At 35.0% G+C, this 24,461-nt stretch overlaps 1 protein-coding gene across 2 annotated transcripts in view; it reads right to left on the bottom strand.

The window, feature by feature from the left end:
- LOC129264629 (ubiquitin carboxyl-terminal hydrolase 34-like) overlaps positions 1 to 24,461 on the bottom strand; it is a 105,935-nt gene that overhangs the window by 8,000 nt on the left and 73,474 nt on the right. For both annotated transcript variants that reach the window (XM_064102395.1, XM_064102396.1), the window contains exons 44-77: positions 23,623 to 23,717; positions 22,879 to 23,048; positions 22,262 to 22,488; positions 22,030 to 22,083; positions 21,548 to 21,661; positions 20,835 to 20,975; positions 20,436 to 20,549; positions 19,994 to 20,074; positions 19,281 to 19,363; positions 18,607 to 18,691; positions 17,937 to 18,023; positions 17,299 to 17,373; positions 16,642 to 16,836; positions 15,733 to 15,837; positions 15,117 to 15,161; positions 14,581 to 14,679; positions 13,389 to 13,533; positions 12,850 to 12,947; positions 12,053 to 12,134; positions 11,316 to 11,401; positions 10,583 to 10,666; positions 9,908 to 10,014; positions 9,130 to 9,307; positions 8,466 to 8,620; positions 7,936 to 8,014; positions 6,970 to 7,096; positions 6,513 to 6,620; positions 5,827 to 5,934; positions 5,253 to 5,377; positions 4,579 to 4,702; positions 3,125 to 3,204; positions 2,322 to 2,459; positions 1,545 to 1,679; positions 191 to 581 (exon numbers count right to left, since the gene is read on the bottom strand). In XM_064102395.1, the coding sequence (XP_063958465.1) occupies positions 191 to 581; positions 1,545 to 1,679; positions 2,322 to 2,459; positions 3,125 to 3,204; positions 4,579 to 4,702; positions 5,253 to 5,377; positions 5,827 to 5,934; positions 6,513 to 6,620; positions 6,970 to 7,096; positions 7,936 to 8,014; positions 8,466 to 8,620; positions 9,130 to 9,307; positions 9,908 to 10,014; positions 10,583 to 10,666; positions 11,316 to 11,401; positions 12,053 to 12,134; positions 12,850 to 12,947; positions 13,389 to 13,533; positions 14,581 to 14,679; positions 15,117 to 15,161; positions 15,733 to 15,837; positions 16,642 to 16,836; positions 17,299 to 17,373; positions 17,937 to 18,023; positions 18,607 to 18,691; positions 19,281 to 19,363; positions 19,994 to 20,074; positions 20,436 to 20,549; positions 20,835 to 20,975; positions 21,548 to 21,661; positions 22,030 to 22,083; positions 22,262 to 22,488; positions 22,879 to 23,048; positions 23,623 to 23,717 (4,120 nt within the window). The remainder of the gene's footprint in view (positions 1 to 190; positions 582 to 1,544; positions 1,680 to 2,321; positions 2,460 to 3,124; positions 3,205 to 4,578; positions 4,703 to 5,252; positions 5,378 to 5,826; positions 5,935 to 6,512; positions 6,621 to 6,969; positions 7,097 to 7,935; positions 8,015 to 8,465; positions 8,621 to 9,129; positions 9,308 to 9,907; positions 10,015 to 10,582; positions 10,667 to 11,315; positions 11,402 to 12,052; positions 12,135 to 12,849; positions 12,948 to 13,388; positions 13,534 to 14,580; positions 14,680 to 15,116; positions 15,162 to 15,732; positions 15,838 to 16,641; positions 16,837 to 17,298; positions 17,374 to 17,936; positions 18,024 to 18,606; positions 18,692 to 19,280; positions 19,364 to 19,993; positions 20,075 to 20,435; positions 20,550 to 20,834; positions 20,976 to 21,547; positions 21,662 to 22,029; positions 22,084 to 22,261; positions 22,489 to 22,878; positions 23,049 to 23,622; positions 23,718 to 24,461) is intronic.

Raw genomic sequence — 24,461 nt, 5'->3', positions numbered from 1 at the left:
AGAATAATGATGAATGACAAAGGTAACAATATATATGGTCCCTTTTGTACGCAAAAAATTCCAAAATATGTTGGAAAGAAGAAATTCCTACATCATATGAAAGTGACATCCTTGATTCAGTGTGTTTAACTTCCGCACCTTGGAGCAGCATTAACACTGAAATATCTCTTGAAATGAATGAATGAATTACCTGAAGTACTCTGGGTTTGTTTGGCATCTTTCTTCTCTTTCTCTTCTTCCGCTCTAATCTCCTTCTTTCCATCATTACTTCCCTTCCTCTTGGACGATTTCTCATCTTCTCCACAAGAGTTCTCCTTGGCCATCCCCGCCTCAGAGCTCTCACCCTTTGGCGATGGCTCCTCCACTTCAAACTCATCCGATGACGAGCTCGAAGACGATGAGGATGACGACGTGGAGGAGGACGACCTGTGTTTCTTGACAAGAGGACGTGTCTGCTTAAGAGTTGGGGTGGGTTGATGTCTCTTACAAACTTCAAGAATGTGCTTGAGGGAGGGTAATAGGGCTGGGTTGTGCTGCACAGGAAGTACCACAGAGAACATCTGCAGGAGAGCTCTCAAGTCCTGCAGGAACATACAAAAGAGAGCAACAGCAAAATTACCATCAAGCCATTAAATAACTTATATATACTCAAGGAGAAAATATTGCCCCAAACCCACATACATTAGCCTTACGTAAATTAAATTATAGGCAATCTGTTTTGGGCTTGTACTGGAAGTGGATTATAATTTGCTAACGCTACACTAAAAGGGTAATGCAAGAAAATATTCGCAATCAACTGCAAATTTACAATTGATTAATGAACAGCAGATTAATTTAAACTTTCTGATGCAAGAAGCAGACCTGGGGGGCATTTCATGAAAGGACTTGTCAAATGTTTTATCCGACGAGTCCTGTTTTATCTGTTACCATAGTAACAGTGCCTCTCAGCCAATCAACTTCAAAGAAGAGTGTCAGATCTGGTAACTTGTCGGACAAAAATGTTGATGAAACGCTCCCCAGCAATCAATTACAAATCTTATGATTGATTTTTGGAACTAACTTTGACTTGCAATTCTTGCAATAACCAAGAAAACATTGGAAATGCTGTAATATACCTAAATAAGCAGTCCCACCAGACATTCCTTGGTCTACTACCAGCATTGTAACGAAGACGAGATACTGACAAAACCATACGAGGCGATCGGTGGAATATACAGTCCATTACAAAACAAATATTATATGTCATAAAAAATCAGATTCCACTCTGGATAATGTAAAGCACCTGTTACTGGATATGAATGCACAATTATGCAACATTAACATGCAAGGGGTATAAAACATGAAGTTTTAGCATTTTTTCATTTCCTAGAACATATAGAGGGAAAAATATAATCAATACAATTGTCTTGCACCATATATGTACGTATCATTGTGACCAAACACTAATACATGACATTATGACAGCATTATGATGTTCACTCAAGTGGCAATGGTGAAATCTCTGAATAGACATCAATCAAATAAGTAATCTCTAAAATTCTTACCCCATTGAGCTTGTAAGCTGCGATGGCTAGCTGATGTCTGTCATAACCAGCTATATCTTCTTGTTCTGCTAACACATTGTTGCATATAGTCTTGACCACCGTGTCCCAGTTATTGCACAGAATATGTTGATACACCTGACATAGTAACAAGCAGAATGATTTAGTTTTAACATGTTAATTTAAGTCTCTCTCTCTGGACTCCACATAGATCTCATTGTTTTGCAGTCATGTTTAAGGACGAATAAATGATTTAAACTCTAAAAGTGTAGAAATTAAAAACTCAAGAGAATCCATGAGGAATGAGAAAATTTGATAAAAGGTACACTGAATCAATCTTGATTCAGCATCTCTTTATTTTTCAACTTGAAAACAACCAATTGACATATAACATGCATACATTAATAACACAGAAACATTCCAGTATAAATATTTTTCAAAGATGATTTCGAGTGAGATATGATTGTAGTTCGTAAAAACAAAATATATTTTGAATTACTCAATGTTATTTATTTCTCCACCTCATTCTACTACTACTTCTACTCCTCCTCCTACTTCTACTACTACTACGACTACCACCACCACCACCACTACTACTACTACCACCACCACCACTACAACTACTACCACCACCACCACCACCACCACCACTACCACTACCACTACTAATACTACTAGTACTACTACTACTAACAACACTTCTACCACTACTACTTCTAAAAATGTAAAGGATATTACTAAATTTTTCCTTCATTTATATATCTCTGACATTTTACTTACCCTGGGGAAGAATATACAGAAAAATGAAGTGACATGTACATTGTTGAGGAATGTTCGTTCATCTAGGAGTACACTCTCTACATAGTCATGGAAGGACTGTAAGCTACATAGCAGCTGAATAGAGTCCCTCTCGCTACCCTGTAACACAAACATACAGCATAGGAATATAATGTTATTTTTTTCATCTTCTTTTAACAAATTCAACTCAGTCTCTTGATGCCAGGCAAAACATGAAAAATATACAGAATAATACAGGAATGAAAATAAACATTTGCACACAAATCATTAATTTCTGTCTCATGGCTACACTGTTTATGTTGTGATGATTATATAACAGAATTTGAACTTCAGAGAACTGTTATCCCTTGAAATATATTAAATAAGCCTTCACTAACAAGAGCGTTGTGGCCCAGTGGATTAGTCTTCTGACTTTGAAACGGAGGGTTGTGGGTTCAAATCCCAGCCATGGCGTAATTTCCTTCAGCAAGAAATTTATCCACATTGTTGCTGCACTCAACCCAGGTGAGGTGAATGGTTATCCGGTAGGAAGAAATTCCTTGAATGCTTGAGCGCCTAGGCAGCCCAGCTAAAGCCAGGGTAATAATAATAGCAGGGCCTGTTGGGAGAACAGTTTTCAGAACTGAAGTGGCTTCCCTGGGTAAATATACCTTTATCATTATTATTATAACGTTTATCTATTATTTTTTACCTTTTTTAAAGCCCATCTTGATATCAGATAGAACTTCCCTTTTGATATGTTGTAAAGAAAAACCCAGGCATGGAGCTTGGTGAAAATTACCTACCTGTGTATGATAGATGGTCTTCCAAAATTTGGCAAACCAGTCCAGCTGCAGTGGGATACCTTCATATGCTACCAGTACACCTGAAACAGAACAAAGAATATACCAGTAATTATGTTGCTGCTGATGATGGTGATGATGATGATAATAATAATGATGATTATGATGATAATGATGGTGGTGATGATGATGATAATGGAATTTATTTCCCAATCTGCAAAGTGTTTGAGGGGGTAATTGTCATTGCTACCCTTGCTTTAGTCCAGCATTTATTCAGACCACAAGCATTTAAAGATGAACTATTTATTTCACTCCCTCAAATCAGGAGATACAAAAAAGTGCATAATCCCACGGTAAATTCATACATGAATTTTTAGACAAGCAATGTTTTATTGCCTTCATCGAAGTCATGACTAAGATTCGACACACAAATCTCTAATTGAAAACAGAGTGCTTCAACTTCATAATTGTTCAAAATCTTAGACCTTCAAATCATAAATAAAGACCTAACTTTTCCAGTGACTGTGTGAATAATATGCGAAATATTGTGGGATTCAGCACCTTTGAATGTTATTCACAGATAAATGGCTTTTACAAACTTTGCCCATTCTCCTGAAGACGACAAGTACACACTTGTCAAAACATTGAGTTTGGGTGGCCCTTTACAGGACCAATTGCCCACAAAAGATGCATGGTGTACCATGAAACCAACTACTCTTCTTCTTCGCCAAACCCTCGGTAGTTACAGATAAATGGTGCTATACAAATGCTTTTCATCATCATCATCCCCATCATCATCATCATTATCCCCATCACCACCATCATCATCATCATCATCAACCCCATCACCATCATTATCCCCATCATCATCATCATCATCATCATCATCATCATTATCATCATCCCCATCACCATCATCATCATCATCCCCATCACCATCATCATTATCATTATCATTATCATTATCATTATCATTATCATTATCATTATCATTATCATTATCATTATCATTATCATTATCATTATCATTATCATTATCATCATCATCATCATCATCATCATCATCATCATCATCATCATCATCATCATCATCATCATCATCATCATCATCATCATCATCATCATCCCCATCATCATCATCATCCCCATCATCATCATTATCATCATCCCCATCATCATCATTATCATCATCCCCATCACCATCATCATCATCATCCCCATCACCATCATCATTATCATCATCATCATTATCATCATCATCATCCCCATCACCATCACCATCATCATTATCATCATCATCATCCCCATCACCATCATCATCATCATCATCATTATCATTATCATCATCCCCATCACCATCATCATCATCATCATCATCATCATCATCATCATCATCATCATCATCATCATCAACATCATCATCATCATCATCATCATCAATAAGAAACCATACTTACTAAGCCCTATGATCTCCTCCGTGAGCATCTTGTTATGCATGGCTGCATAGCATAACGTCTCAACAAGGTTGTGATAAGGACCAAAGAAATCTAGTAGTGTCTTATCGTACTCCAGATCAGCTCCCTGTCAAGGAAACATAAAAGGAAGTGTTTTTTTGTCTAAAGTTACTTAATAGCATAACATTTTTACCTCTTGATCCAAAATCTTAATATTTTTCCCTCAATATATCTGGATTGGATATGTACACTGTATAGTCATTACAATATAGACGGTTATTAATATCTGCATTATTAACCTGTATGTTATGCAGGGAAAATGAAAGTGATTACCATTTGTGAATAGGTATAATAATATATTATCATTATGATTATAATTATTATCATTATTAGTACTATTATTATTATTATTATTATCATTAACATCATTCTCTATTTCAAGAGTCAATATGGATAGAGGATAATACATGTACAAAGCCTATTGGAATCATAGAATACAGTACCCAAGGTGTCCATTGTCACTTGGGGGGGGGGGGGTTAATTATTGAAAGCAATTTAGAGAAAATTAAGTTAACAATCACTGTTCTTGACAAAAAACACAGGAGTGGATGAAAGTTGTGAGAAAGCTTCATAATTAATGTATATCATAAATGGTATATGGAGGGTTGACATCTTACATGTGATGTTTCCAGCTGACTCGGATGAAGGAACATCTGCAGCTCAGGACGGGGCGCCCTCAACGTTGCCTTGTTCAAGAGCGGTTTGGGCATCCTTCTTGGAAAGTAGGGCCCAGATGATACAACTAAATTATAAAGAGAGAAAAATCAGAATAAATCATGCATTCCATTGAAAACTAGATAGAAAGGGCAACACTGAAGTACACAGCATATTAATTCTTCAGAAACATACCTGTTGTAGCCAAAAGAAGAGGACTACTTCAATAGGGCAAAATTTACCTTGATTTCATCTGCCATTACCCCAGGCTTTCTTACATTTAGATTTTTTCAATTCAATGCATCATAATTCTAGTAAAGTAGAAGCGTGTCATAGGTCCACTGTGATAATGCACTTTTGATCATTGTTTTGATCAATAACACAAATTTGTTATTCTATTATAAAATATTCTTGCTGGAAATGATTTATTTGGAGAGATATTTATTCTTACAATGGGTAGAGTAATATTAAGAAAGCAAGATTGAGATGATTTCTAACAGGACTACATATTTTGATAGTAAAGCATGAATATCTGACCTGAAATGTTAGACTGCTGTTGGAACTGGCGATGAGCATGGTGCATCAGTGGTACTACCCTCTGAACAAAGTCATGTGGGTACAAGGTCACCATGCTGTGAAGGACACCTGAAAGTCAAATACAGGAGAGGAACATGAGCAAATATGATACACATGCTACAGTTATTGTCTATATAGATATACATCTTGAAGGTACTGCCAATCAGGGTTGCCATTTAACATTTTTTTTTTTTACTTAAGTGGGGAAATCAGTGCCAAGCGGCAGTTGTTATATTGCACTGAGTGCCGGTTAGAATTTTTAAGTAGTGGAATATTCTGACTGGCATTGACCACTGTAATGACAACACTGCTGCCCACAGAAGTCAGAAAAATTATCATTTACTCAATGCTTGATCATAAAATATAAAAATATGGAAATACAAGTCAGTATGCATTACATATTATCAATGTTTTATTAAAAGAATAGGGTAATGGTTGAAATTTTACAAGTGTAGACCTACATTAGATAAATGATCACATTGAAAGAGTGAAACACAGAATGCCATACATTGTGATTCCTTTGATTTCTTTTGAAACACTGCATGTAGGTCCCCTGACAAGTCTCACTTCCTAACAAACTCTGCTCTACAATGATCTTACCAGCCTGCCACACCAGTGTTAAACACCAGACTTGGAAGCCGACTTACCGACACACTCAGCCCTGACATTATCTGGGGTGTATGAGTTGAGTAACGTGAGAAGCTTGTGTGCAAAGTCCATCCTCTCGGGAAACTGAAGTAGTGACTGCTTCACTTCTGTAATAACAACAGAGAATGGGAGAAATAGGAATCTACATTCTACTGGTATAGCATGGTTAGTGCAAAAGAATTACAAAAAATTCAATTGAACTGCTGAAATAATCTTCATCATCCCAATTGTCAGCATCATCAACTTCATTATTACTACTTCACAACAAAATAACAATAATACTCCTATCTCTACCACTTCTACCGGTCCTAATATTTACTACTACAACAACTACATTTGCTGCTACTACTACAACAACTACATTTGCTGCTCCTAATACTACAACTACTAACACTGTTATTACTAGAAGTGCTACAATTATCACTACAATCATGGCCAATCCTCAATATAATTTACCTTTCAAGTCTTGTTGTTGAATGGCCACTCTCAAGACAGCATTTGTTGTTGAGAGTAATTCAACCAGCTCACACGCTACATGGCAAGCTGTGGCCTCATGGTACATCATATGAAGGGTGAAGAAGGCCTAATGATCATGGATAAAGCAAAACAAAACATTTATGTCACCAGGATATTCTAAATACAAATGTGTGATTGTGAGAAACATCACTATTTAATATTTGTCTGATTTGGCTATAATTTATTGCATCATTTTCTTTTAAAAATTATGAATAAAGTTGATGTAAAATACACATTTTTATCCAGAAAAATAATAATAAGACATTTATAATGCGCAAACTATTAGGGGTGCTCAAGGCGCTTACAATTAACTTAACTCTCTACTGGTACAACTTACAATTTGGCCATTAGATAAGTTTTCAAACTGGCCATGAAATGTTCTACTGATCTACAGTCTTTTAGTTTAGTTGGAAGATTGTTCCAATATAATCAGTATTAGCCTGACATCAATGCGCCTATTCTTTTGCAGAGTCAAACTGAACATTTATTCCTGAAACTGTTCATGGCTCAAGTAGATGGTCATGTCTAGTGTTAGCTTGCTTTTGTCAGCTCTGGTCCACAAACCATATGAACAAATGAAATAATGCCTATTCATCTATTCAACTAATCAACAGCATTTGTACTCTATTTCTATACTCTGTCATAAGACTCACAGAAAATTGTTCCGTTTTTTTTCCCCCAATCAATTACATTATCATTATTAAAAAGAAACTTGTCATAACTTTATGTGTGGCCATACCAGCTTCAAACATGATCCAGCAAGCTTGACTTTCATAATGCATGTGATAAAAGGGTTAATTATCCAATAAACCATACTTTGCCTAAAACCTGTTGAAATGAAATGAATGTACACGTAAAAGCACATAGAAAAATAATAGAACCCTCATGTAGGAGAGGGGTACTTACATCAGCTAGTCTGCTCAATCCTTGCTTACTAAGAACCACTGACCTGTCTTCATCATTCTCTATTAATAACCTGAAGGCACTGCATAAAAAAATGAGAAATGAGTGAATACATTTATAACATTTTTTTTCATTCATTAATGAATTCATAATCACATTTTTCATCCATTCATCTGCCGAGTCATTGAACCATCTATCCCATCTTTCCACCAAACTTTCTATCTATTCATCCATCCTTTCTTTCTTCTTTGTATTCACTCAGTCATCCCCCGATCAAGCAACATCCATCCACCCATCCTTCCATCAATCAATTTATTCATCCATCCTTCCATCCATTCATCCATCTACACTTCAATCTATCAACTTATCTATCTACCAGTTCATTCATCCATCCATCCATCCATCCAACCTTTCATCCATTTGATCATCAACAAATATCCATATGATTCATTTATCCATCCCATCTTTCCACCCAAAATTATATTCATCCATCCATTCATCAGTCTAGTAATAATCAGGTTCCACCATCTAACCTAATGAGTGTTGTCCAGCATGAGCTCCTTTCCAGACACTCCAGATAGCAGAGGAGTGTCATCTTCTTGAACTCTGTAATGTGTTCCTCTTCATCATCAATGTCACCTCGTCTTGTTACAAACAGCTTCATCATCCTGAACAACTCTTCAACAACCTGATCAATGGAAAATGATAATAGATGATGAAATTAATAGAGGTATCTGCCAGATATAACATATTGTAACATGTGTCATTTCTCATTATACCCTGTTACCTATCAATCAATCAATTTATCTAACTGTCCATCCTTTTCTTTCTATACATCCATCATCTACATATCCATATCTACCTTTCCACTAATCTATTTGTTTATATATCTATCTATTATTATGCCATACTTTGGCAAAAGGAAGCAAGTTACAATAGTATCATTTGTTGTAAATGAGAAATGTGCATTCGTCATTAACATAGGCATCAATGCAATTTAACAGCATATTTTCTTCAATATCTTTCCATGGAACGAGCATTTCTTCCCTAAATATTTTGCCTAAACGTTCGACATACAAAGGGTGTTTCAGTAACAACAATAACTCAAATTTCACTGATGTGTCACTTGCTTCCTTTAGCCAAGGTTGAGAAGTATTCATATCTTGCTCTACTTTGCTCTGTACAATTTACACATACCATAGGATACTGGTTAGCATGTGGAGTGAGATACTTGAAAGCCCATTGCATGTTTTGATGTGTTGAAAGCATTCTTGAGAACTGTGGACTCTGGTGGCAGCATAACCTCAGGAGACCGTAGTACGCTGGCAGCATGATACGATTGAATACCACCACTTCTTGATCATCATGATCGGCACTGTAAACGAGATCAAGGGCACATGAATGCTGGGAAATAACAGATTTTGATTCTGGATGTGGACTATTCATCCAATTTTTGTTCATGCCGAATTACATTTCATTTTAAACCCAATTGAGATTTACAGGGGTTCTTGCGCAACCAATAAGTTGTATTTTTATATATTTAAACATTTTTGGAAGAGATTGCCTTATGCATATCTTCCTTGTACAATAAAAAAAAACCATATTTGTACATGTTCAAACCATTTTTGTTTTCACTCGGGAGCCTATTGAGATACAAGATGTGAAATAGAATACAATTTGCAATGATTTCTTCATCTGAATTTGTTTTGTATACAGAAAAAAAAGCATCTTTCCTTCAATCGGCAACCCACTGAGAAATTTCAATAAATTTATTTCCATCAATCAGGGTTTCACAGTTTCTAAACTTTGTCATTAATATCTACATTCACATTTCTTATATTCAGAGTCCAGGTAATTTAATTTTTGACAATGAAGCAATAAAAGAAATATTTTTGTGATATTGACTGAATGATAACACATGAATGTGACAAAATAAATCAAACATTATTCCATCTATAATTTTCTTTTTACTTACAGAATGTAGTTGTATGGGATGTGCTTCATAACGGTGTGGTTGGTTATGATGAGTTCTACGTTTTCTGGATATTCTACACAGGCATTGTACCAAAACTGTAACAGAGCCTGAAAATGAAATGATAAATTGATGTATAAACATCATAAGAAGACAGAAGAATGATGAAATCATACCAGAGCACTGCATCATCACCACCATTATCACCATCAATAACATCACTATCATTGTCATCATCATCCTCATCATCCTTATCACCATCATCCTCATTATCACCGTCACCACCACCATTATCATCATCAATAACATCACTATCATTATCACCATCATCCTCATCATCACCATTATCAGCATTACCACAATCATCATCAACAACACCATCATTACCATTACCATCGTCACCACTATCATCACTAAAACAATTATCAAAATCATTTTCATCACCACCTTAATCATCATCATCATTACATCATCAACATCATAATCATTACCACCGCCATCATCAGCATCACGACCACTACCATCATCATCATCATCACTATCATCAACATTACCTTCATCACCATGATCATCATTACCATAACCATAGCCACCACAATCATCATCATCATCATCATCTTCATCATCGTCATCACCACCATCATCTTCCTCCTCATCATCTATGACTGCCTAACATACCTGTTTGTTGTGGTTGCATGAGATGGGTGGCTCAGATAACTTAGGTTGGTACAGATTCCACAGATCCATGAAATGGGCAGAGAACTGAAATGAACAAATAATATCAGCGTGTCATTTTATAGTTTATAACAAAAAACAATCACTATAACAATAGATAATGTTTATATAGTGCTTTATAGAAATGGTTCCATAACCCCAGCCTTAATATGGCCCATCAAAATAATCAACCTCACTTCTGAGTGCTAACAATAAAAAAAAATTGTGAAAGGGATATAGATCCCATGTCACAATCAATTTTGTAATTAATAATTCTAAACTCTTATGGCAAATAATAGCTTGTAACTTGCAACTGATCGATTGATTGATCATATTTATGAAACCTGGTGGGTGTTTCATAAAGCTGTTTGTAAACTTACGCACAACTTTACACACAACTGGAACATGTTCTTAGGTCTTAACTCAATTACATAGGGATATATCACTTGGCATGAGAAAGGGTTACCGGTCGTGCGTAAAGTCATTCGTATCTTACAAACAGCTTTATGAAGCACCCACCAGGGGCCCGTAACACAAAGCTTAGCAATGATCGTAGAACATTTTTCTACGATTGATTCCATTGACTACATTGTACAATCAATTGTAAAAATCAAGTGTACGATTAATCGCTAACCTTTGTGTTACGGGACCCTGGTGATGTTAAGTACATGTTAAGAAGACTTTTTGTTTCTCTTACCATTCTCTTCTCAGCTCTAGAGATAAGGCAATGATTGAGTACAGCAAAGTAAGCTACCAGCTTAGAAGTACCATGGGCTGTTACATCTGTACATGAAAGAATACACAAAATTAGCATATCACGGTGAGTCAGTAAGCAATCCAAAATTTTTAAAAACGGATTTGTTCCAGTTGAATGGGGGTGGCCAGCTTCATCTCACACTTCTGAAGTTACCCCCTTTGATCCTTTGATAAATTTAATATGTATAAGAACAATTTCAGGATTTTTACAATCCTTTTTCATTTATAGGTTATGATGAAAGATAATATCAGTTCTTTTGTGAAAATTACAAATAACAAACTTATCTATAAATAATACATGCTAGCTTCAAAGCTGCCTGTAAAAATCCTGATTTTTTTCGACAAAATTGTAAAAAATAAGAAGTTACTAATAACTTTATAAATATTAAAGAACAGAAAGAAAGATCACAATCATCTGTTTGAAGAAAAATAGACATCATACATCCAAAATACATCTGGTTTGACAACTAAACTATCCCAATACAGCTTTCATGTATGGTTGTTAAAATATGCACAAAATACACAAGGGTAGTATATTATGGTTCGTGTCTCCACTCCACAAATATTATTCTTCAATCAAGTCCTGAGTGAATATTCATAATAATAATGCACATACTACATTCTCTACATTGGTCTAATTCCATGGATGCACTCCTCATTGTATTAAGAATAACTTACCAACATAGTGTTTAGCTCTGGGGAGAAGTGATAGGAGCAGTGAGTATATTTGATGTAACACCATCAGAGACTCTGGAGCCAGCTGCAACAAAACAATAATAAAAACATTTGGTTAAAACTACATTTGGTTATTAGTACAGGAATAATGAACAATTTGGTTTACACTAAAATTTGGTGATTACAAGAAAAGTGTTACCTTTTGTTGTAGGTGTTTGACAGATTTTTACATCAGCTTAGCATCACATTTGATATGAAATTGTTCATGGGATAAATCTCACTAGGTGTTGAGCTTTCAATAATGCGATTTGGACCATTTCTTTTGTAAAGTAAGATAAATCATGAGAGCTAGGGAAGGCAATGTAAATTGCGCTTTGAACGAAAACATCGACAGGAATACCACACTTAAAATCACCAAGTATGTTCTCTTTATTGAATTAACAGACTTCCATCATCTTTCCATTGATTGACGAGGAAAAAAGAACCTCTCTTTCATCCTTCCATTGTTTCTTTCTTTCCATTCGTACAACTACTTTCGTGGGCAATTATCTACCCTTACCATCAAGATAAAAAGATCCTTACAAATTTGGAATTATTGAGAGTAAATTTATGTTTATACAACCATCCTTGAGATTTCTTCATACCAATATCATCAGATGTCTAGAGTGTCTCCCTAACATTCATAAGGAATTTGCAGCTCTGTAATCTTAATGCTAATGTAATAATTTAAACCAAACTCTAGTAGTCACAGAAAGCAATATCTTTCATTTTTTCAAGCATTGGGCCAATGGTCAACTTACTCTGATCTCTCTCTGTGGACTATGGAGTGATCTAGCTGATCTGAATGATTGTCTGAAGTGAGGATCAGGTACCAGGGAGATCAGCAGGAAGGCAGCAGCTACAAGACAAAAAACAAATGAAAAAAACAGTTTCATTCACTCAGCAAAACTAACATTCTGATATTTCCTATTGAACTAACTGAATTCTGAAATGAAAGACAGAAAATAGGGTCCTGTCTCACAAAGAGTTGTGATAGATATGATCAATGACAACTCTGGAAAGCCAGAGATGCCAAAATCTAATATGTTTACATGTATATTTATATATATTAATTTATTTCATGTATACAACAACCAGATATGGAGAGCCTGACATTGGGTGGTGCTCAATATCATTCTATTCTAATTTTTGTGTCAACCATGCAGTGTCTTTTTTTTTATTATCATCTTGCCTAGAAATAAAAATACTTAAAGTTCCTCTTTTTTTTTCAAACCAGATTTGGACTTAGAATGGCATTTAATTATTTCATCAACATGAGAGAATTTGGAAGAAAACTTACCATTTCGGACCCTGTTGTTCTGATGAATGAGGAACATCTCCACCCATCTGTCTATATGATGTAGAACCCAATGATGGGCTAGCTTGTTCCTTGGGACCTGGGCTGCTAACCAGTCCAGGACCTGCTGCGGGTTGTACTCAGAGATCTGTACAGAAACAGATGAGAATAAAGGCTTGATAGGTTACTTTGTCAAATGGACATATGCTGCTATTTAGGGCCTGACAGGGATTGAACAATTTCAGACCTTTTGATACATCCGCACTAATGACAATTATATTGTAAGACCCAAACAAGGTTTTTATTTTTTCCACACAAAATTCCACAAGTGTGACCTGTTTCATATTGATTTGGGTGTCTAAATCTATAAAATGAGATACTGTCATTTTGGGACTAACACACAGACCATTATTAGAAGTATAACAATGAAACCTGTACGGACCATGCAAGGGAGACAAAAAAGTATTTTATGGGGAAAAACAACATTTTCTCTGGCGACAATTGCTCAGGGCTATATTTCATCTAAGATATATGGTTAGGGTTGCAATCTAAGATATATGCATCTAAGATATATGGTTGCATAAGGTTGCATCTAAGATATATGGTTGGGGTTCTTGCGCCCCCGACGCTTATGCTTGTGCGCTTCTGTGCTAAAAATACATGTGGCTCTTCTCAAAGACATATTTTCTCTGAAAAGATTTATCTTCTCGACCACTAATTTTTAATTGCTGAATAGTCTAACGATCCGTCGTTATAATGTCTTTGGAATGTCTCCTTTTGTAAAACATGATGTTCTTGCGGGATGCAGCAAGAAATGATTATTGCAGACGGACGAATATTGCATGCAACAATAAGTTACAATAGCCCCCTACCTCTTGTAAATTTTCTTGTATTTTGCAAGTGAACAGAACGCAAAGATAAGAGAATTTTCAGAATAACTTTTATCTCGATATTTTGTCTTGCTCAAAGGGATATTTATGCGCCGTTTTCAACTTTACGTATAATTCTAGCTCTGACATCATACGCGCTCAGCTAAAGTTACAAGAAAATTTACAAGACAAGATACAAGAATTTCAGGAATACGGATTTTAAAGATGCAAGATTATTTTTCTTTAGACAATTTTCAGAATACGGCCCCTGGTCTTTATAGACAGGTGGTCCTTCTATAGAGAATATTGCTAAAGCAGGTACTTACATCCCATATTCTTTGAAGGATGATAGGTGTGAAGGAGGAACATCCTGGTGGTACAGGTTCAACCAGTAGGGATAGCATCTTGAAGAATGGGATACCAGCCTGAAACAAGAGCAATTCACTTTTAATACTGATTCATATCCACATGCAAGAAGAATGGAATTTCTCATCCGTTTCTTGGCATTAGAGCCTGTATTCAATGACTCTATATATAAGTATCATATTTAACTAATTTTCATTATTCTTTACAATGCAAGTATGCTAAATGAATACATGAGGTACAGTTCTATATGAACTCTTGAAAATATTTCTGCTCTGATTATTTTCTTCCCAATGCTGGCAGTCAAAGTCTACATGAAATTTCTTTAAAATGTCATACACTGATCAGAATAAGCCCAATGACCTTTTGTTACCTTCCACAATTAAATTTTATGTACAAATAAAAAAAAAGGAATTTCCTTAACTGGTCATTTAACAAAAACTGTGAAAATTACTGATTAATAGTTTAGGAAAAAGATGGATATATTGGCTATATTTACCTCTGGACTGAGCTTGCTGATTGCATTGAATATCATGGAGATGAGCTGAGTAGAATAAAGGAAAATAATATACTTACAAAAAGGAAAATATAAAAGCTGTAAATCACATTAATGTAAAATATGTGCAGTTTTTAAAGACAATTTCTTTTAAAATTGAATTACTATGCCATTATAATATTTGCAATTACTCAAACATATTACTCAGGTTCTTAATCAATATGAGTGAGCTCCTAAATACACAATAGTATGTTTAATGCCTTGTTTAAATATGAGATTTTAAAAATATATTCTTATCATTGCAGCTTTTCAATGTTATACAAATAACGCACAGAAAATGTGTGTTAGTAAAAATGCAGTGCAAGCAAGGTTTCTTTAGATTCATGTAGTTGCCGACTGAGTATGAGTCTTAAGGCGAGTGTGCACCATCAGTACACCAAGCTTTCACTGTATAAACTTTCACACAGGACAGAGCAAGTGCATTATTTGTTCTATAAAGTAGTGACCCCACCCCCTACCCAAGAGTCGCCGGAAGATTTCTACGTGATGCATTTGACCAATCGCGATGCTTGAAATAATACACATATTTAATCAATTTCTATAATATGTAGAGACTAACCTGTTCAGCCAATTTGGGTTGGAAGCGAGTGAGTCTGAAGATAAGATTCCTTGTCTGCTGAAGATTGATGTTGTCTCGGATTTGTTGAAACAGGAATGGAAAACCCTAAAAATAATAGAACCAACATTTTCTTCACCAAGGTTACCATCAGTAGTATGACTACAAGGATTGTTGAAATCAATAGTCAAGCCTTCTTCATACATGGTAGTAGCAATATCAATCTTGATGTAAATTAAACCATTTCTTAATAATAATAATAATATGCAGCATATATACATAGAGCATAATAAAATGTTTTAAGCACTGCATACTATTACACAGTCTTTACAAGGCTACCCTAATTGGGCTTTCAAGCATTCAAAGAATTTCTTGATACCAGGTACCAATTTACCACACCTGGGTGGATAGTGGTAACTGTAGATATTTGACTTGCCAAAGAATGCAAGTTCCGTGGTGGGATTTGAACCAAAGCTCCAAAGTTATACCACTTGCAGTCATCTAGCTCGGAATGCTATTTTGAAAGAATGAAACTTTTTGCCTTACATTTCACTTAATTAGAATCCCAACTTCACTCACGGGCACAACATAATGCGTAGAATTTCAATAGAACTGCATTTTTTTTGGTACACCATGGGTTAATGGATTTTAACTTTGATATTTTTCTATTTAAGCTCTGCCTACTGTGTTTCATGTACCATATCCACAATAAATTTTCTGATTGCAATAATGTCTCATATTGATGAAAATGCAATAAATTATTAACATTTGTTCAATGACCAATTGCCAAGCTCTACATCTCTCTGTATAGATTTTATTTAATATGGGACTTTATCAAACATTCTCTCCCCAAAATGATTCATTCCTTCACAAAATAGGACACACTGTCAAGAACAATATATTCTACCATACCTTTCCTCCAACGAGCACAGCATAGTCATTATGAGAGAGAAGCAATCTTCGGTCTGTCCTGGAGGACTCTACCAGATATGCTATCAGAGAGATCATCTTCTCCAACGATGTTGGCTTGTACTTATCTTCTGTCAGAGATATGACGTCATCATCATCGTCTTCATCATCATTCTCATCGTCGGAAATGACCTCCACCTTCAAAAGCCAACATCGATACATTTCTTACAAATTATGATGTATACCTTGTCACTGACAAGATTAAATTTGTACATGAGTCCCAATTCAATTCACAATATGGATTCTGCTAAATGATTAGAAAGATTAGGAAATACCTAAAATGGGCCATTTTCTACACAAAATAGTGTTTTTATGGTAGAAAATACGTTTTGACAATAGGATTATCTACTTTTGACAAACAAATTACATCCTTTTCAGAGGCCTGTATTTTTATTTTTTCGGTAAGCAAAAAAAAAAAAATCACATCCTATTTGCCACGCTACAGGAATACTAAGAAACTAGTCTCCATGAAATGAATTTCACCATATTGATGTCCCCATCAATGATAATAACAAGATTAAAGAACACTTCAAATATTTTGCTTTGTCAATATTCAGCGCAGATTAAACTTTTAAATGAAAGCAGATGTGCACTACTTACATAATCAGCTGCTTTGGTTCCCAGATAGAAGTTTGCCATTATGGATATAGCCTCCACGGATGTCAGGAATTGAGCCTAGAAGGGGAGAAATTGTAATAATATGGGGAATATTTTTGTTAAATGTGAGAGGGAAAGAGGAAAGGAGAAGAGACAGGGAAAGGGGGAAGAAATAAAATATTTTATGAATGAAAGGAGATGAAAGAGATGATAAGAAAATAGAGAAAAGAAGTGGTGGAGAAAGAAGAGGAGAAAAAGGATCATGTAATATGAGCATGGGGTGGAGAGAAGATAGAGCGTGAATGGAGAGAAAGATAGAGAGATAGATAGAAATAGAGAGAGCGAGTCGGGGGATCGGAAGATAACGCAATGAGACATTATAAGAGGGAGATTATAAATTCAGAATTGAAGACAATTTTCAAAATCTTTAAACCAATCAGAGGTGTACAAAATTATGGATATTGGTACTCTGGAAATCGGCATGACCCCTTGTATGGTCCCACGATAACAAAAAGTTATTTTCCGTGTGTGATTGTCAATATTTGTTTCATATTTCTCTATTAGTAAAGGACATTTCTGATTGAAGATCGAACTGAAAAGCAGAAAAGAACCCCAAAATCAAAGAAAGATTAAGATTTTACCTCATCTTCACCAATCTTTGCAAAATCATAGAGAACAGAGAAGTACTCTGTCAGGTGCTTGCATTGTGGTCGAACTCCAACAGAGATCTGCAAGGAAAGATCAAAACAATTTAAAAAAAGCTAGATAAATTTCATATCATCATAATAACTTCAACAAATCATGTTATAATTTTAGAAATAATGCTCCAGTTATTATTCATGCTATAGACATTTAAGGTACCATTATTACATTAATAGCTAAAGGAAAAGACTGTAATGAATGGATAGAGTTGATTAACAATTATAAGTATATTCAATTCTTTAAACAAAGATTCTGTCTGGGATGCCACTTGATAAAGTTTCACAATTTGTTCAGTTTTAAGCAGTAATGTGGAGCATGTCATTGAAAACAGGGGAGCAATTCATGAAATAAATAGTGAGCGATTTTCAAATTACTATTTTTATATGCTGTTGAACTCCTTGCATCTGAATGGCTCAGAACAAATTAGTCAGTGAATAATCACTGATTGTTTGCCCTATGAAACACTCAGCATGTTTACTTTGGTGCGTCTAGAGCATATTTTCAATTAATCTCCTTTTGTAAGGATGCAATATCGGTAACGGTCCAATTAATTAGGAGATGATAAACTGATCTAGTATATTGAAATATCAAATATCTGAATTGTCTTACCACTAGAAGGAGTTTCTTGATGAATCTCGTCACACATGACACATTGCCAATCTCATCAGGTTGAATATCATGCTCATCATGATTGCTAAAGTTTGCAAGAAATATAAACATATAAGAAGTAATCAGTAAAGGGATTAGACTGGTGTTCAGTTTTTTTTATATAAAACTCCCTGATTCCCATTGTGTAAGAACAAAACATCTTTTTGCTTCTTTCTTCATCAAAAACATTTTTTTTATTTTATTTGAATTTGTAGAATTTTTCTATTTTCTGTGCTTTTCTGTTTTAAATTGAATTTCAATTGGAATCTGCTCGGTCAATGTCATAAATTTAAGTGGTAATTAAAATTCAATAGCTCAATAAAACAATTAAAAACATAATAGCAACATGCCAAGGAAGACTAGGCAAATAAAAGAAATCACTTTCAGTCAAAAATACTCGTCTTTACTTAACAAATCATGCATATTAGTACTGGAAGAAATTATTCCCATACAAAATTATATGAGTTTGATGAACATGGAATAATAACAGTACACATATATGTAGGATTCTTTACATGTACATCTTTTCATTAATAAAAAACAACATGATTTATTTCATGCTTACTTTTGTACATCAACAATCCAACCATAATGAAGTGAAATCCTATTGAAAACATTTTTTTCAGAGCACTTACCCTTCTATGACAGCATGAAGATAGAGTGGTGCATGTTTCTCTCTCAGCTGTCTGATCACATGAATACATAGCCTCTGGAACAACTGAGAAGGGATAAGAGACGAGATCATGAAAAATCATTCCCGTAAGCCCATCACACACTACAAGATCAGACTAAGACACGATTTTTGAACAAATCAAATTTTGCATCAAATATGAAAGATCCAAGTAATAATAATAATTTGATTTATATAGCAATTTTTCCAGAGGATACAAAGCGCTGTTAATGGCAAAGAACAATTATTTTATTTGAAATTTGGTACAATGCTAGGAATACAAAAATCAGAAATATACCTTATGGTCGGAGTAATGCCCATATCGGCTTCAAGTTGCAGCCGTTATGATTTGGAATTGAATTTGCTTCTTTTCCTACAGGGAGGCTCAAATTTTGATTTTAGCACTCATACCACTATTCGGAACATTGATCATTAGACTTCACAGGTTGGAATGTTCATATCGAATGCTACTACAATTTCTTTGAAAATCAGACTGCAATGGATAGTGTAGTGGATAGTGGAGAGCTTCAGTTTCATGTAGACATTCTGAGCACTTGTGCATCTATTATAATCATATTTTTATAACCCAAGGTAGGCATTTACGTTCTATAACTACTGTACCAGAGGGCAATGAATGGTGTATCCAAGTGTTTTTTCAATGAACCTTTGAATACCTACCTGTCTGCAGGTCTGTATAGGACACTTGATGAGGATTTGCTGAGGCCACCAATCATCTGTCGCCATGTAGTCTAGGAACCACTGAAAAACAAGACAGAATCAGCAAAAATTGATTTCTTTTTTCTTCATTTCAGAAACAATCAATAACATAACAATGATAGTTTTTTTCTTAATAAAGGAGACATAAGCTTATTAAGTTCTTACATTGTTTGGAAAAACTCAAGGATAGGAAAAAAGGTGAAAGGACAATTTGAATTAGTAATTTAGGATATTTTTTCCCCAAATTTTTTAATCATTATTGTCAATATCAATTTACCCTAATCATTTAAGAATTCACATTGCATACATTCGGAAAAACAAAATATCAAGATTACTACACACTGTAAATACTTCCTCACTAAATTGTGGGAGCTTGATAAAGAATGTATAGAAAATTCCTTACCTCACATGCTAAGGGGCATGTATGGAACTGATTGGTCATTAACTCCATCCATTGCTTGGTGTTAGGTTTCTCCTTAGAATGGATTAATGTTTCCAACATGAACGATGTAGTCAGCTAAACAAAGAAAGGAACAAGAACCACTCAACAAGTAAGTCAAGGTTCATAGATTACATAGAAACATATATGGCATTGATTGTTCATAAACTCCAGGCATTGCTTGGTGTTAGGTTTCTCCTTGGAATGAATCAGTGCTTCCAACATAAAAAAATATAATCAGCTAATTTATATAAAAGAAAAATCATATTTAGCATCAATTTTCCCTTGAAAATCTTACTAAATAGGATAAAATCCTACTAACTGGCAGCTCTGGATGGGGCCTAGAATTGTGGTAGAACTCACCTTAGAAGCAATGAGTTGTACTTCCTGCGGGTTGGGCAAGGTCGCTGGTAGGAAGTTACAAACCTGCCACATGAAATTCATGTAGTTGAGATCAAAGATGTAACTATCCTGTAGGTACCTGGTATTATCCTCCCAAATCCACTGAAAAATAAACCAACACGTCAATTAATGTCAAGTTCTATCATATATGTAGACAGTTTTTCATGGTATGGCTGTGACATAATAATGCAAGGTGGCAATTCATACACCATAGCTTAACATATAATTTCAATAACTAGCTTTTCGTTTTTATATACAATGAAGCCTACATTCCCCCCCCCCCCTTGTATCACAATAAATGCTGGCTGTATTATAAAATTGTAGGTGACAATTTATACATATTTATATATCTGAATAAACCATTTCAATGACCACTGGCTTTTCCTTCTTTTAAAAAAATACCATCTACTTTTCCCCACTTACATCACATTATAAGCGGGTGTCTCAATGCATGTTCAAATGAGTTTTGTATCTCATCATTAAGCTTGTGCAACTCTTTAAATACAGTAGTGCCCATGGCATTTAAGAAACCAATCCAGGTTTGAGTGAGGCATTCTTGACAAATAACATTACAGACATTATGGTATTCAAAACCAGCACCTTATAAAATAAACCTTGATTAAATTCATTATTATCACTACAAGTGTCATCATCATCAATTTTTAAAAACCTACCTCTGCTATCTCCTTTGAGAGGTCTACAGTGGTCTCAGGTGGTTTGACTTTCTCTTTGGGCTCTTCTTCTTCCGGGTCACACTGCTTGTAGAACAGCATGTACGCACTGTGAGTCTGCAAACAACAGAGATGGGTGACGAAAAAATATGTTGTGAGCTTTCAAATTATTTCATTGATATTAAGATGGGGCTCCAACATTGATGGTCAGTTAAAGAAATGTCTTTGATCAAAGTGTTGATGGTTCATCATTGAGTGATGACAAGTATTTATGTAAAATTCTTACATGTCAAGTCTTGGAATACAAAGTGAAATAAAAGTGAAATAGACCATAAAATGTACCGACGTGTGAATTACATGATATATAGTGACTTTTGGATTTCAATATTTTTTTTTTGATATTTCTTTCGGACAATAATATATACAGGTATAAAAAAAACTTGTGTTCTATTTGCTACGGAGAGAATAAAGTAATTGAGACTTACCTTCTCAAAGGAGAAATCCATGTACTTGTCCGTTACAGAGTCATATGTCTTGGTCTGTTAAAAGATGAAATGAATTCACTCAATCTAATTGCACAACAGACTTAAATTCTATTTAATCTATTAACCTTCAAACTACCTCACATATCTTTCATATATGCACACACTGACATGATATATCTGCTTCTTTAACAAAATCAATAATTTAAAGAGTGACCCTTAAACGTTGACTCACCGTCATCTCGCCTCCATAGCACTCAGCAGGCAGCTGCTTAGGGTCAAAGGGCTTGACTTCTGCATCATTGAACATGAACCAACGATCTTCTTCCTGGTCACGGTGAACACGATCCTGGATGAAGCTATAGTAATGGCCGCCATCAGCCGTCCCAGTGTGAACAGTCACACCAATCAGCTCGTAGAGATAGCTCTGGGGTGGTTGACTGCTGCTAGTTGATGCTACATCTGATGGGGAAAAATGAAGATGAGCGTGCATTCAGAAATTAATTTGCAGTTGATTTGTTTTGCATTGATTGGGGAACTTGAGAAAGTTCGACTTCATAATAAAAGACCAAGAACATGTAAGTTTTGTAATGATATTGAAGTATACATTACAGATTTCTGCTATTTATGAAAGGTATTGGGGTACGCTTTTTTTAACACTACCTTTAGGAGGGGAGACCCCCCCACCCATCTTTCATCATTGTCATCGACTATCATAATAATAATAATAATATTGCATTCATAGAGTGCTTAATATCATCATCATCATCACCTCCACCACCACCATCATCATCAGCATCATCAGAATCCTCATCATCACCTTGATAGAGGAATCAATAAATAGTCACTTACCCGACCCCCTGCCTTTGCTAATGAGCGCCTCCTCTGTATAGCCTGACATGTCAAGTTGCCTTGGAAAGGAAAAGTGGGTGTTCACTTTCTCCTTCATCATGGTCACCATGTTGAAAGTATACCTCATGGTGTTGAAAGATAAGATCTTGGGCAGTGTCTTGAAGCAAGCTCTGTGAGAGGGCAGGAGGGAGGGATGAGAGGAAACAAGAGGAAGAGAAAGAGTTATATTACAAGCATTCAGTATTTTCTCAACTGATCGATTCCGTAACTGTAAAGGCCTCAAAATTGTTTAAAATGTTGCAAAGGCAATCATGAGTAAAAAAAAACTTGGAACCTTTGAGCTGCATTTTTCAAATTGTAGCCTAATATGAAAAATATGCATAAATTTGCATAATTAATCAATTACCAACAGTCACAACTGATATTCACAAATGATACACTTGGTGCATGCAAGATTATGTAGTATCTATGTTATTGAAAGCAAATTTTATGAAAATAAATAATCAAAATATTGAAGAAACATTCTTTAATTTTTTTTAATATGGCAGTCATTTTGTAATGGAAATTAGGTTGTCATAACATCAGAAATGGGCTTGGGAACCGATCTTGTTTCATTCCTCAGACTGGAATTGTGTGAAATAGACCTGTTTTTTCAAATTTCTACCTGGAAATACTTCTAGAATTCAATTTTTACCCATATAGGTCTTGTTTATCTATACAAGGTACTGATCAGGAACCACATACCTCTTCTCAGCTCTAACTTTCTTGCCACACTGTGAGCAGGTGTACATGTTATCTCCTTCTAGTGTGTCCTTCACTGTTACCTCATCCAAAGATTCCTGAACAGTTGGGGAAAAAAAATGCAATTTGAAATAATATTTGGGGATTTCAAAAACCAAAGATTCCTGTGCTGATGGAAAAGAAAATGTAATTTGAAATAATATTCTGGGATTTTAGGAATCAAAACATATTCCATCTACATGCATTGAATAGGGGTTTTGTGTGTGCAGGGTGCTACATAACTTTTTTGAATTTTTTGGAATTTACTAGCCCAGTCGGGCAAGTAAATTTTCAAATAGTTGGAAAATACTTGCCCGAATATAGATTTCACTTGCCCGAAAAAATCCTTCAAAACAAAGTTTTATTTCTTCAAAACAAGTTATAGCCTTATAGTTTTACATACATGTACCATACCATTGACGGCTTTAAAAATACATTTTTCAACATGACTACTGATGTACCTTGTAGTTTTATTTCTTTTTTTTAATGATTTTTATCTTGAACATCATGACAAAATGAATGGTAAATATGCTCTTTAATTAATTTCCTAATCTCATATATTTTCCATATATTTTGGAGGGGACTAGGACACACAATAACAAAAGGGGAAATCACTGAAAATAACCAGAGAAAAAAAAATCAAGAGAGGGGGAGAGAATGAAAGAAAAAAAAGTAAGAAGAAAGGACGAAGAAATAAAGGAAGGAAGAAAGAAAAAAAAAAGAAAGAAAGAAAGAAAGAGAGAGAATGGCTGCGGGGAAGAGAAAGATGGAAAGAAAAAAGAAAAAAAAATAGAAAAAAAATG

This window comes from Lytechinus pictus, chromosome 7 (assembly GCF_037042905.1).
Source record: "Lytechinus pictus isolate F3 Inbred chromosome 7, Lp3.0, whole genome shotgun sequence".
NCBI lineage: Eukaryota > Metazoa > Echinodermata > Echinoidea > Temnopleuroida > Toxopneustidae > Lytechinus > Lytechinus pictus.
This window is presented reverse-complemented; position numbering and strand designations above follow the sequence as displayed.